Below are 15,252 nucleotides of genomic sequence, written 5' to 3' on the forward strand. Positions count from 1 at the left end.
ATAAGCTAATGTCCTTATGGTCCCAACGCAGCTCTGGACGCATCGCTCTGCGTTGACGAAACTGTTCGTCATACCTCAACCAAGCCGTACCACCATAAACTCTGTGCGCTTCTCCTATAGCATCCATATAACAAAACAACCCGGAACAATGTTCCGGATTCTTTTCGCCAATGACGCTGGCCATGATAGCAAACGCCTGTAACCAATTTACAAACGTCCGCGGTATCAATCTATATCTCCTCTTCTCCTCATCCTCCTTCTTGGAATCGTTGGGCTTAACCCTATCCAGGTTAAACTTTTCCAATGGCAACAAGGAGAATATTTCGACGTATTCCCTTATAGATTTTTTCCCTCACTTCCTGTTTCAAATGAGCTCCCAGCGGGCCCTCAAAACAGACATATATCTCACATTTCGCTGCATCGGCTAACCTAACCACATCTGTCCTACAACTAGTTTCTGGGATCCCCTTCTCACTCGTCGTGTCTTTACCTGTCACCAACTCCAGCGTCTGTTCTCCGTGTCCCACTGTGGCCGCCCGTTCCACAGGTCCAGGCCCACCCCCTGAAAGCACACTCCCCGCCGCCTGTACCACACCCTGGGCACCCCCTTGCATGTCTCCTTGTGCAGTGCCAAAACGACCCACCAGCACCCGTAAGCCTTCCAATAACTCTTGTAGCTGTCCTGTGGACCCCGAATTGGCGGATACAGTACCCGCCACTTGGCGGTCCGGAGCCTGCCTAATTGCCCATGCTGACAGTGCCGCCACCCCCGCTGTACTTGTTTACACCACCCCCAACAAACCCTGCAATGCATTTGTGAACGATAAGTTGTCACTGGTCTTACCGGGCTGACCAGGAGACCTCCCAACAGCCGCTGTACCGCCTTCCCTCAACGGTGCTTCCTGCCTTGGCTCCTCTGCGACATCCGACATTTCCTCCTCCGATTGTGCCCTGTGCGCTGGAAATGACGCCACAGGCGAGTCCCGTCTTGAGCCCCTGCTATCTTCCTGCTGTGGAGTTTGTCCCCTGTTGCGAGCTGATAGAGAACGCTGCCCTGACGTCCCTGCCACCGGGCCAGCCTGCGCACTAATCCATTCACCATCCTGCGACACCTCTGCGCTGCCGAGGGAGCTCCGCCCCCTCGCAGCGTATCTCGACCCTCTGCTCACCACTCCACCATCTCCATCCGCCGCTACGCTCCCGCCATCATTCCCCCCACGCTCGTTCAGAGCTGCTGGGGTGACAGTCTGTCTTCTCCCTCTGATAACCGGGCGCAGGGAAGCGGCGCCATTGCGGCCCGTGGCCCCGCCCGGTGAGCTCTGCACACGCTGTGGACCGCGCCCAGACCTCGCCGCTGCCTCCTTGTATCCACGTTTTGCCGGCGGGAGCGATCTCTCTTCCCCCGGACTCCTCACGGCTCTTTCCAGCCTACGTGCAGGCCCTGGTGAGTACCGCGCCGGAGGCCTCGATCTCCGCGCACGCGCCGCCGGCTCCTCCGCTCTCACCGCTCCAATGGGCTCCCCGCCGAGCATCTCTGCCACCTGTCTCTGGAGCCACTCCGACCCCCTAACTTCCGCCGCCTGTTTCAAACGGGCTAACAAGGTCTCTATACCAGCCATCGCTGAGGAGCAGAGAGATTCTGCCTCCTCTTGTCTTTTCCCTTACACACTGCCCGTTCTGTCACCGCCCCCTCCTTTTATCTGTCCACTCCCCCCAACTTTCCTTCTCTCTCCTCCCCCTAACTTTCAAAAAAACTTAACCCTATGTGTCCACTAGACACACTGTCATGCCCGGCCCTCCACTCATTTCATTTCTTTTCATTGTTCCGGGCCTCACTTTCATAGTGTGGAGTGGTAATGTATAAAAGAACAGATCTCCTAAAACAAATACTTAGAATAATTGGTTGTCACCGTCCTGTTTTATAGGAAGTCTATAATGAGAATACAAATAGTTAAAAGTGTTAGTTGCTTGTCTTTCGTACAAAGGCTTAATTTTTTTTGCACATGTTTCAACACATACACAAAAACCTGCATCCTTTTCCCTTGCGCACACCCGTGCCAATAATTCCTAATGACACTAAACACACCTCGCTAACGTCCGCACAATATTGTGCGTCAAAACACGTAGTAACCAAGTGGCATGCTTTTTGTTGCAGTGTGATTTACCACAAATGTGCTTGCACTTCTTTTTGCAATTTTTGTAGGTCGGGAAGCCCATTGAAACAAATAAAGAGGCCCTAAACTTGATGCACCAAAGCATGTAAAAACGTGACCATACTGTTGCACCTGCATAGATGTGAACTGAGCCGAAGTGGTAGCAACCAGCAACTTGACTACAATTGTAATTTCAATGTTGTGCACAGATTGCAAGGAGGACACCAATAACAAGTAAGTGCCAACGCTCTTTGGTCTATACATAGGGTTGCCTCCTGATGCCATGTATTACTAAGAGTCTGACAAGGCAGACAGGAACAGTAGAGACTGCAAAGATTTAAAAAGCCAAGTAGAGTGACGCCAGCGCCCATAGAGCTGCAAGGCCTGCTGTGACGCCATCACCTGCACAGGGGTAAGGGCTGCGGGGATACCAATGCGTGCTTCCTCCACAGTCAAGGGCTCTCATGATGCTGATGCCCACACAGTGCCAAGGACTGTGGGAATGCTGGTACCCACGGAGGAGCAATTGCTGTTGGGAAGACCTCATGCATGCTGCATAGTTCCCAACTGTCCCTGATTTCGAGGGACTGTCCCTGATTTGGAGCAATGTCCCTCTGTCCCTCATTCCTCCTCATTTGTCCCTCATTTTGGTCTGATCTATAGAGTTGTATATAAAATGCACTTTTTGTCTATCAAAAAGTGTTTTCCAGCGCCAAACCTTTCATCTGATTTCTAAATTACTGGCTTTCGGAACTTATAAAATCAGCATAAAGGAATAATAGTAGTAAAAGAAAGCACTTGTGGGTTTAACCAGTCTTGTTTTTTGTACAATTCTCCTTTAAGGGGGCGTTGCTAGGGGTGTGTCCTATGCCTGCATACTTTTACTGATAGGTGTCCCTCATTCCCATTTCAAAAAGTTGGGAGGCATGCATGCTGGCACTCCTATATTCATGTCCACAAAACCAATACTGAACGTACTGTGAATGCAATTTTTTCCTAATTTTGTAAACATATCTAAACTTTATGCTGGTGCACTCTTCTGAACATCTAGTGTACAAAAGTGCATACAAGAGCATAGAATGTAATCATATCCATTTAGGAATTTTAACTTTGCAGGCCTGAATGGTCCATTCTTTTGCCATCGTCTGCAGAGCGGCAAGGGCCACAGGGAAGTTGGCATCTGTGCATTGGCAGGGGCTGCTGAGATTCAACACCAGCACAGTGGCATGGGCTGTGGAGGTGCACAGCATACCTCCCAACTGGGAATGAGGGACACCTATCAACAAAAGTATGCAGGCATAGGACACACCCCTTGCCACACCCCCTTAAAGGAGAATTGTACAAAAAAACAAGATTGGTTAAACCCACAAGTGCTTTTTTTACCACTACTATTCCTTTATATTGGCTTTTGGAATTTACAAACACCGTGATTTAGAAACCAGATGAAAGGTTTAGAGCTGGAAAACACTTTTTGATAGATAAATAGTCCATTTTATATACATTTATATAGATCAGAGCAAAATGAGGGACAAATGAGGAGGAATGAGGGACAGAGGGATATTGCTCCAAATCAGGGACAGTCCCTCGAAAATCAGGGACAGTTGGGAGCTATGTCCACAGCAGAAAGGGCTACCTTGATGCCAGCACAGCGGCAAGGACTGTGGGGACAAAGAAACTGCTGTAACACTGGTGCCCACACATCAACGAGGGCTGCCAGGAAGAGATGTGCACAATGGAAACATGTTTTGGTTTAGTTTCAGTTTCTTTTTGTTTCATCATATTCATAGGTGTCCGTTTATGAAGCAGTGATCAACAGTGATCCCGAGGTTTATGAACAGTTTATGAAACAGCGATAATCGGGGGAGAACATGTTTGAACTTGTTCTCCCGCCGATTATCTCTACACACGGAGAATCCTCATTGAATGACACAGTAATGGCCAGTTTATGAAGCGGTGATCTCACCGCTTCACTGGCGATCTGAGTCAGAATTCACACTCCCCGATTCACCAGCTCAGAGGTGGTGAATCGGGGAGTGAAGAGAGAATCTCGGGGGATCTGAGGGGGAAGGAGGAAGATTTTTAACTTCCTTATGCCTCGTTCAGACCCCCCAACACTGTAAGCATGTCCCCCTGTCATATTTATGTGTATACATATATATACATATATACATATAATGTGTATATATATATATATAATGTGTGTGTATATACATGTATATATAATGTGTGTGTGTGTATACATATGTATATAATTTAGGGGGGACTCATTATTTTATTAACATTAATCCACGCTGTCTTGTCCGTGTATTGAGCGGTGATAATTTATCACTGCTTAATAAACTGACATCTCGGTATTCTGGTACTGTAAGCTCGTAAAGTCTCACGAGATTCCAGTATCAGGAGCCGTTCTCCACTGTTTGAAGCATTTGTAGATCTCTTCACTCCTCCAAAGGTGAAGCGATCTACAAAGCTTCATAAACTGGCACTCAGAGGAGAAAGAAAAGCCTGGAGCAACAGAATGCAATGATGTATGCAAAGGGCGCCCATGACAGTGGTAGCAGTGAAAGGGTTAAAGAAAGTTATAATGTGGAGCCGAGGGGGAGGGAGGATCAGGGGAGGGGCTATTTAAAAGGGGTTCCCGCTCTGGGAGGGACAACAGAAGGAGCAGGAAAGTTGTTAGGAAGGTCACCAAGAGGTTAGTGCTGCACCATGGCTGAACTTGAAGGGCTTATGGCCCAGTTGCGGGCGGAAGCGGCGGTTCGGGGTGCTGAGTGGCTGCAAGAGACTATCGCAGCCGCGCTACAAGCATCCACGGTACCAGCAAGTGGGGGAGAGAGAAGCGGCAACAGAGCGCGCCGTTCTCGTCCGCCCGAGCGGTTCTCGCCGGACCGCGTGACGTCAGCACAGCGGCACCCGGGTGGTCTGTCTTACAGACTCCCGGGGGGCCCACCGGCAAAACGAGCGGCGGGAGGAGAGCGGATCAGCGGGAGGACGGCCCCGGCGGGACAAGAACAGAGGCAGGCAAGTGAACCGGCGCGAGTGCGGCCTACGGGACGGAGACACGCGGAGAGCGCAAGCCCCGCCCCCAGGATGGCGGCGGTGCGCTCCGCCATCGCCAGCACAGCAATGCCTTTAGGGATCCCTGGGCCTTCTGCTTCCTCGGCAGGGGACAGGCAAGATGGAGAGAGCTGCAGAGCTGGCCTAGCAACTACAGGAACGGAGGCCTACAGGACTGCGGTAGCCCACACCGGTCCTGGGAAGGCTGTCCGGAAGTCCACGGGTGGCTTCGCTGCTCGGAGGAGGGGGAGGATGGTGAACAAGACGGCAGCCGCGGCCCTCAGCCCGGGCGGGCCTGCAGCGGAAGGAGAAGAAGAATCGGGTCGGAGCGGACGAGATGAGGAGTCCGGATCGGAGGAGGATGCGGCCCCCCTGTCCAAGAGGATGGGGCCAGAAGAGAGCAGAAGGTCGGCTGATGGGACAACACCTATGCAGCCAGGTGAGCCAGCACATGGTATTGCAAGGTCTGATGTAAATACTGCAGCAAGTGTAGCTACGGGGTCTGGGGGGTCAGTACACAGCATGGTGGGGTCTCCAGGTTTCTTGGGTTTTCTAATAGGAATCAAAGAACTGGTGCAGAGGTTAGAGGCGGAAGCGAGGACGGTGGGGGACCCGGGAGCAGCTTGGGTTCAGCAGTCAAGGACAGAGGTGGGAAGTGCAGGGGGGGCCCTGCCACCGGTGGTTGCAGGGGAAGTTACAGCGGGGGTAGCTTTGCAGACGCAAGGAACCACAGAGAATGGAGCTGCGCAGGGGAAGGATAAGGCAGCGCCGTCAGGGGAGGCGGTTCCGAGGAAGGACATCATTAGGCTGGCGGACGCGGCTCGCTGTGAGGTGTATGTGTGCTACGAAGGACCGTTAGGGGCACACTTGAAACAGGAAGTGCGGGAAAAATTATGGAAGGGTGAGTATGTGGAAATATTTTCATTGTTGCCCTTGGAAAAGTTCAATCTTGACAGAGTCAAGCCGGACGATTCCAAAAAAGAAGATGAGGAAAAGAGGAGATATAGGCTGATACCCAGGACATTCACGAATTGGTTGCAAGCATTTGCGATCATGGCAAGCGTGATAGGGGAGAAGCACCCGGAACACTGTTCGGCGCTTTTCTGCTATCAAGATGCGATAGGAGAAGCGTATAGAGTGTATGGAGGTAATGCATGGTTGCGTTACGATGAACAGTTTAGGCAAAGGAGAGCAGTTCGCCAGGAGTTACGTTGGGACCACAAGGACATTAGCCTGTGGATGCGTTTGATGACGACGGCGCGGACAACGAACCAGTTTTTTCAGGGGGGAGCCGGTGGACCGTCAGCCCAGGGACATTCGGCAGGAAACAAAAAAGGGGTGTGTTGGCAGTACAACTCGGGGTCCTGTAAGTTCGGAGGAACATGTAAATATAAACATGAGTGCTCAGGCTGTGGGGGTACACATCCCTCATCCAGATGTTTTAAACAAGGAAAGGGTCGACAAGGAGAGGCTGGGAACAAAAGGGAGGACGCCGGTGATAGTGGAAAGGATGCGGCCGTTCCTCGGTAAGTACCCGGACAGGAAGGCGGCGTTACTATTGGAAGAAGGCTTTGCAATGGGTTTTCGGATTCCATGTAATTTATCGGCGACTCCCCCAGTGCCCAAAAATTTAAAGTCGGCCCTGCAACATCCGGAAGTGGTTTCTGAGAAACTACAGAAGGAAGTGGCCTTGGGGAGAATGAGTGGTCCTTTCCCAGCAGCACCAATAGCGGAGTTGGTAGTATCTCCGCTGGGGGTGGTGCCCAAAAAGGAGCCCAACAAATTCAGGCTCATTCACCACTTATCCTTCCCCAAAGGGGGGTCAGTGAACGATGCCATAGAACAGGAAGCATGCTCGGTGACTTATACGTCATTTGATGCTGCGGTGCGGTGGGTGAGACATTATGGAAAAGGTGCTTTGATGGCTAAGGCAGATATAGAATCAGCTTTTCGATTGTTGCCAGTACACCCGGATAGTTTCCGGTTGCTCGGGTGCCATTGGAATGGTGGTTTTTATGTCGATCAATGCCTACCCATGGGTTGTTCAGTGTCATGTGCGATATTCGAACAATTCAGCTCCTTTGTGGAATGGGTGGTAAGGGATATATCCGGGGTGAATTCGATAATTCACTACCTGGATGATTTCTTATGCATAGGCCCGGCTGCTTCTAGAGTCTGCGCTGTGTTGCTGGCTTCTTTGCAACATATAGCAGGAAGGTTTGGCATTCCATTGGCGGATGAAAAGACGGAGGGACCCTGTGCGGTCATCACGTTTTTGGGCATCGTGCTAGATTCGGAGGCGATGGAATGTAGACTACCTGATGAAAAATTGGAGGACTTGAAAAAAGAGGTGGCAGGGTTGATAGGTCTAAAAAAGGTGCAGCTGCGTAAGCTACAATCGGTGTTGGGCAAGCTGAATTTTGCTTGTCGCATACTGCCAATGGGGAGAGTGTTTAGTCGCCGGCTGGCGGCCAGCACGAGCGGAATAAAGTCGCCAAAACATTTCGTGCGCTTGGGGAAAACACATAGGGAGGACCTGAAAGTATGGCACACCTTCTTGGAATCCTTTAATGGTAGGGCAATGTGGATGTCGGGTCCAGTCAGCAATTTTGATTTGGAATTGTTTACTGATGCCGCAGGATCAACAGGTTTTGGCGCTTTTTTCCAAGGACAATGGAGCGCGGGTCCATGGCCACAATCTTGGGTAAAAGAGGGCTTCACGAAGAATTTGGTTCTGCTGGAATTGTTTCCAGTAGTTCTGGCTGTGGAACTATGGGGTGCATCATTCAGGGATCTGAAGGTGCGTTTTCATGGGGACAACATGGGGGTGGTGCAAGTGATAAATAGGGTCACGGCGTCGTCCCCGCCAGTGATCAGGCTGCTGCAGCACTTAGTCTTGCGATGTCTACAACTCAATGTTTTCATCCATGCTGTGCACTTATCGGGGGTAGAAAACGTCATTGCTGATGCACTATCTCGCTTCCAGTGGGACAGGTTCCGAGTGTTGGCGCCGGAAGCGGAACAACAGGGGATACCTTGTCCAGACTGGCTGTGGGAGATTGCGCTGGCATAATCGAGGGATGGATTAAGCGGTCGGTAAGTGGGCATACATGGGCAGCATACAGCAAGGTATGGCAGGAGTGGCTGGCGTTTGGACAAGCTTTAGGGGAGGAGCCCATAGGACATGGGCTACGTTCTTTGTTGCTGTACTATGTGGCAAAAAAATTGGACGAGGGGGTGTCGGTGTCAGTGATGAATGCACAGTTGGCTGGTTTGGCTTTCCTGTTCAAGCTACAAGGGCAGCCTGACGTCACCAAGGATTTTTGGGTAAAACAAGCTTTAAAGGGTTATAGGAGGGCAGTAGTCAAGCGTGATTCAAGGAGACCGGTAACTTTTGAAATATTGAGGGGGATTGTGGAGCAACTAGGGGAGGTTTGTGTGTCTGCGTACGAAGTCACCTTGTTTAAGGTAGCTTTCGTGTTAGCATTTTTTGGCGCATTTCGGATAAGTGAGCTTGTTAGCCCTTCCAAAAAGGTGCAAGGGGGAATTGGGTTTCAGGAGGTACAATGGGAAGAGGAAGGGGTAGCGATCTTTTTGAGGAAATCTAAGACGGATCAAGGGGGAAGAGGCAGGATGGTGCGGGTTTATCCAATTCACGGTTCCCCCCAGTGCCCAGTGAGCACGGTTAAGGAATTCTTGAAGGTTAGACCAAATGTTCAGGGCCCATTTCTAATACATTTGAATGGTAGTATGTTGTCACGTTTTCAGTTTGGGGCTGTGTTTAGAAAATGTTTACAGGGGCTGGGACTGGTGGAGAAAGAATTTTCATCCCACTCATTTAGGATTGGAGCTGCGACTGAGGCGGCCAGGTTAGGGATGGATGTTGAAGTAATAAAAAGGATTGGGAGATGGGAATCTAACAGGTTCCAGTCTTATGTGCGGCCTCAATTGGCTTTAAAGTTGTAGATGACGGGGGGATTACGGGGTTGCTATAGGGGAGGTGTTAGAGGTGGATGTTACGGCAAGTACGATTTTTTGCATAGTCAATGTTGAGGATAGTGTTTTGTTTTCTTCTATTTTCAGGTGCAGAGACAAGAATGGTTTGGATTATGGGCCATTCTTATGTATGTTGGGGGGCTCGGAGGGGAGACGCTCGGCCTGAGGGTAGGCAGCTAAGTTTTAATACGAGGGAGGTATGCATAAAGTGGTTCGGTATACCAGGGATGTTGTGGGGTAGGCTGGTTCAGGAGGTACAGAGGTATGCCAATAGGGAGGGACCTCCGGACGTCCTGGTGATACATGTAGGCGGAAACGATTTGGGCATTCGCTCGATGGTAGACATCATACGAGATATTAAATTTGACATTTGGCGTCTGTCGACGGAATTTCCGCAGATGATCATTATCTGGTCGGACATGGTTGCCAGGCTGTCTTGGAGAATGGCCAGGTCTGTGGAGGGTGTGAACAGAGCAAGGAAGAAGATCAACAGGGAAATTAGTAAATTTGTGGGCAGTATTGGGGGATTGGCAATTCGGCATACAGAATTAGAATTTGAGACATGGAGGTATTTGAGACGTGATGGGGTACATCTCAATGATGTAGGTACAGATTTATGGGCTCTAGGCCTACAAGATGGTATACAGCGAGCGCTTCGGGTGTGGAGGGGCACCCAAGAGTAAGGTGTTACTATTGGGTTGCTGTGGCGGGCGTTGGTCTGGGCAAGGGAAGGAAGATGGCGGAAAAAGTAAGAGTGGGGATCCAACGTTGATATGGGTCCGGAGGTTTTTGGTTCCCGGTTAACGGAGGTTAGCCGGGAAGTGATAATGGGGCACTGCGGTCACGGCAGTCTCTGAGCCAGCTTGTCGGCTTGAGGCCTATTGGAGTTTTTTGGACGAGGGCTGCAGTGCTATATTTGGTATGGCCATCAGTTTTGTTTTTGCTAAACCGGTTGCTCAGACCAACGCTCTTTGGAATTAATAAGTTGTATAACAGATGTTTTTGGTTATGGTTTTTTATGATGACAGAATTTTATATATTTTTATAGATATGTTAAAATAAAGTAGGCTGCTACGGCCTTTTTTATACTCCAAAAAGAGCTGGTGTGGTTGTATTATTTGAATAAAAGTATAAGGGTTTGGAGTATAGGGAATTGACATCTGTTATCCAATAGTCAAGAAAAGCCTGGAGCAACAGAATGCAATGATGTATGCAAAGGGCGCCCATGACAGTGGTAGCAGTGAAAGGGTTAAAGAAAGTTATAATGTGGAGCCGAGGGGGAGGGAGGATCAGGGGAGGGGCTATTTAAAAGGGGTTCCCGCTCTGGGAGGGACAACAGAAGGAGCAGGAAAGTTCCCGCCCACCCTCCCTAATAGCTAGGTAAAGGGGATTGTAGAATGGTATGGTGTTTTCTTCTGTTAACAGGTGAAGAAGAGAAGATGTCGTGGCAGCGGCGGGCGTTGGTCTGGGCAAGGGAAGGAAGATGGCGGAAAAAGTAAGAGTGGGGATCCAACGTTGATATGGGTCCGGAGGTTTTTGGTTCCCGGTTAACGGAGGTTAGCCGGGAAGTGATAATGGGGCACTGCGGTCACGGCAGTCTCTGAGCCAGCTTGTCGGCTTGAGGCCTATTGGAGTTTTTTGGACGAGGGCTGCAGTGCTATATTTGGTATGGCCATCAGTTTTGTTTTTGCTAAACCGGTTGCTCAGACCAACGCTCTTTGGAATTAATAAGTTGTATAACAGATGTTTTTGGTTATGGTTTTTTATGATGACAGAATTTTATATATTTTTATAGATATGTTAAAATAAAGTAGGCTGCTACGGCCTTTTTTATACTCCAAAAAGAGCTGGTGTGGTTGTATTATTTGAATAAAAGTATAAGGGTTTGGAGTATAGGGAATTGACATCTGTTATCCAATAGTCAAGATCTTCACTGTGAATGCCGGAGAACGAAGCAGTGAATAGATTTCACTGCTTCATAAACGGACACCATAATGTTAGAATGATTTGTTTTCGGAATGTTTTCGCTATTTCGGGAGAGTATATCTTCGTTGTTTCAAATTGATTCCTATTTTCAGAAGTTCTGTTATTCTTTCGTTATTTCAGAAGATTATCTATATTTGTCAAAACATTTGTTATTGTTAGGGGATTATTCCTGCTAGTCCAACCCACAAAGAGAAATGGAACAACCTGATTGGATGATATCAACTGGAGTGGCGCGCATACGAAAGTAACGAATGGAATTAAATACATTTTGGATTCATTTGTCACGTTATGTTCCAGAGATTTTGATGGATCCACCTCCTTCCAACCCAAACACAATGGGGTTGATTTACTAAAGGCAAAAAGACTGTGCACTTTGCAAAGTGTAGTTGCACTCTGCAAATGCACTTGCATTTTTTTTTATTTTCCTTGCATGTGATTGGGTACTCTTTGCAAAGTGAAGCCTTACCTCATTTACTAATCTCTGGAGCAACTGCACTTTGCAAAGTGCACAGTCTATTTGCCTTTAGTAAATCAACCCCAATAAGTAGGAATCTTATTTCACTTTTTTACTTTACTCTATTTATAGCAATATCTTTCCACTTCATATGTGGTGTATTTGTTATAATAATGAAAAATAATAATGGAGATGTACAGACAAAGCTCATCTGGCTGTACTTCTCCTGTGGATCACAGGGGTGTCGTTCGTTCTACACTCCCGTGACACATTTTCAGCAGACAGCAGGATGAAGCCCGCTGTCGGCTGACGTCACAGAGCCGGTCCAGGCTTGAGAAAGATCGCGCCATATGGTTGGGATTTGCCCACATGCCTGGACCAGCACCCGGCTCAGCCTCTCAGCGAGCCGCTAAGAGACTGATCCGGCTGCTCCCACCCCTGCCACAGCCCAGTGCTTTAGTGAGTGGGGGGGGGGGGGGGGCAGAGCAGACAGTGATGACTGACAGTCTCCAGCTCTCTGAGAACCGAGAAATCGGCAGTGTTTGATCTCTTGGTTCTCAGGCTTAGAGCTGGTGGGGGACCGATGCTGCATCCGCCGTAGGTAAGTATGATAAAAAAATTAAAATTCCCATACTTCTCTTTTCATGTAAAAAAAATCAGCTGTATATTTAGAATATTTACACTACGCTCACCAGAATAATAATCAATTTGGATCATTCTTTATGTCGTTTTATTTCAGATGCTTCAGACATTAACAAAAAGCCCAAATTATTGCATCGTGTCATCCGAATGAACATAATCTCAGATTCCTTGAAATTTGTGATTCGGATTGAGATACATCCGAATCTCCGAGTCACAAAAATGTCATCCGCATTTCGATTCATAACAAATCGCACCTGTCTACTACCAGGTCAATGGCGCTTGCACAAAAGCAAAGGCTGCTGCGATGCAAAAACTGCTGAGATGCAAGCATTGCTGTGACAATCGTGCCCTTATAATTAATGAGTTTACCTTTCCCATTAGCAATACAACTATAACTGCAAAACTGAAAATAAACTACACAACAATGGCACAATATTGTTCGCTTGCATGTCAGTTGTCTAATGCTTTTAAATTGACTGTTTTTTTTTTATTTTCTATTTTAATTGCCGACTCGTGAACTAGAGTGAAGTGTAAGCCTCTATCTATATAGATAGCTTAGAAAATATGGATAAACCATCATCCTGATAATGGTAAATGGAGAGAAACTAGGGACAACCCCTGCTGAAACCCTAGTAGAGAAACAATGGACTATCTCGGTACCCAAATGTTAAACAAAAAACATAAAAAAATTAAATTTTATTCAGCTAGAGGATGATTCAGGATGCGAGGATCCAACATGACTGAAATATCAGAGATGGGTACATTGACACCTTAAGACATTTCCTATTCTGAACCTCTCACCTCAGTATTAGTCGCAGCCTCTCCGCTTTCTGCTCCAGTTTTGCAGACAGGATGATGGCTCCGAGTCGGGGGTCCTGGGCGCAGAAGTTGTAGTGTTCCTAGAGAACGGTCAGAAATTAGACACCAGTTATATTTCTGACATTACCCTTAGGGGTCTATTTATAAAAAAAAAAATTGCTATGCAAATGCCTAATACATTCACACAGTCATCACGAATAACTACCGTATTGTGTCTAATATGTATTTCCTATGATCATCTGCTCCATCTAGTGGCTATAATGCAGTAAGTTCTTGATATATCTCAATCAAATTGTTTTATTTATTGTGATTGTGCAGTCTAACCTATGAACAATTTTTACTTTTGTCCCCCTTTTGTAGCTTTACAATCTGTCTGTCATTTGTCCACTCGATAAACAGCCTGTTGATTGGAATGTATGGGACAAAAGAAGTAAAGGGCCAGCCAGGGGAGCCATGTGGGATAGCCTGGATCTCCCAGGAGGGTGGACAGGTGAGTATAAGACTTTTTGGGGGGTACTGGGGTGTGGGATTAAAGGATACAAATGTATCCCTGGTTCAAAAGCCTCAAGTTTTTTTACCTTAATGCATTCTCTGCATTAAGGTAACAAACCTTCTGTGTCCAGGATCCCCCCCCCCAATACTTACCTGAGCCTGATATCAATCCAGCGCTGTGCGCAAGAGCAGCGACTCTCTGCTCTCTCTATCCTCACAGGACAGAGAGGCAGCATTGCTAGCCATTGGCTCCTTCTGCTGTCAATCAAATCATATAATGAGGGAGCAGTGGGCGGGGCTGAGCCCCACTGTCTGTGTCTATGGATGCTCAGAAGCAAGCTGGTACAAGTGCCCCCATAAGAACCGGCTTCCTATGGGGGCACTCGACCAAGGAGGAGGAGCCAGGACAGGGGACCTCAGAAGAGGAGGATCGGGCTGCTCTGCGCAAAACCACTGCACAGAGCAAGTAAGTATAACATTTATTAAATAAAAAAATAAATAAATAAAAGCTTTCAAATCATATTAAACTTGAGATTGCACATCCCTAACAGTACATATTGGTGTTTGTTCCAGGTTCCAGATTCCAGGTTTTATTGCAAAACTTTATTAGAACAAGCTGAAGTTGGAAGCAGATTGGCTACCATGCACAGCTGAACCAGATTCTGAGTGTTCCAGGTTTAGTAAATCAACCCCATTGCTGGTTATTCATGTATTTGGTTAACCACTTGCTGTCCATGTAACGCATATGTGCAGTAGCAAAGAGTTTGGGCTTTTATGCCCATACACCACACATATGTGTCTATGGGTGGCAGAGATTTCTGTGCTGAAAGTGCGTTCAATTCAGCTCAGTGACGCTCTAGTAATGATTGGGAGCCATCGGAACCAGCTAACAATTATGTGACCACGGCGAGCACCAATCACAGTGGTCGCATGATTTCTCAGTTCTTGCCACCCCAGGGTGTAAAGAACCTCTTAAAGTGGTAGTAAAGTCTTTTTTTTTTTTTTTTTACTTGTACCTACAGGTAAGTCTATAATAAGGCTTGATTGTAGGTACAGTGAATATCTCCTAAACATGAACCGTTTAGGAGATATTCACACCACATGCAGCTGGTGACGTTACCAGCACATGCGCTCTGAAGGGCCAGCATACCCACGTCATCTCTTCAGAGCTCCTTGCCACGGCTGTGATTCCCCCACACATGCGAGGGAGTGACGCCATTGCAGTCTGGCCAATTAGACGGCCGGAGCACTTGAACTGGTATCCTGGGAATGCTAACTGTCACAGGTGCTTGTGCGCTGAACCTGAACTGTCAAACCATGAAATGGTTAGTGCCATAAATGTTCACATGAGCAGCACCATGGCAGTTTTAGATCAAACAGAAGCTAAGGTGGCAGCTTCCTTGGCTGAAAAGGATAGGAAGGTTTAGTTCCTATTTAAAGGATTGGCTTTAAATACATTCAATCTGGACATTCAGCACCCAATGTAAACCTTCAATCACCTCCATCACCAATTTAGGGGGTTATACAGAGACTGTTTCTTACGAAACAACTATAATTATCATACAACAATCCTCAGGTAAGCTTGTAATCCTCAATTTTTTTGTTTTATTTGCCTTGCAATGATTTTCTATATAAGAGTAGGACCGCACAATA

General features: G+C 47.7%; 1 protein-coding gene across 1 annotated transcript in view; it reads right to left on the reverse strand.

Annotated features, from left to right (window-relative positions):
- LOC141106673 (rap1 GTPase-activating protein 1-like) overlaps nucleotides 1-15,252 on the reverse strand; it is a 165,887-nt gene that overhangs the window by 118,847 nt on the left and 31,788 nt on the right. The window contains exon 7 of the mRNA XM_073597613.1: nucleotides 13,090-13,187. Within this exon, the coding sequence (XP_073453714.1) occupies nucleotides 13,090-13,187 (98 nt within the window). The remainder of the gene's footprint in view (nucleotides 1-13,089; nucleotides 13,188-15,252) is intronic.

Source organism: Aquarana catesbeiana, linkage group LG08 (genome assembly GCF_042186555.1).
Source record: "Aquarana catesbeiana isolate 2022-GZ linkage group LG08, ASM4218655v1, whole genome shotgun sequence".
NCBI classification, from domain to species: domain Eukaryota; kingdom Metazoa; phylum Chordata; class Amphibia; order Anura; family Ranidae; genus Aquarana; species Aquarana catesbeiana.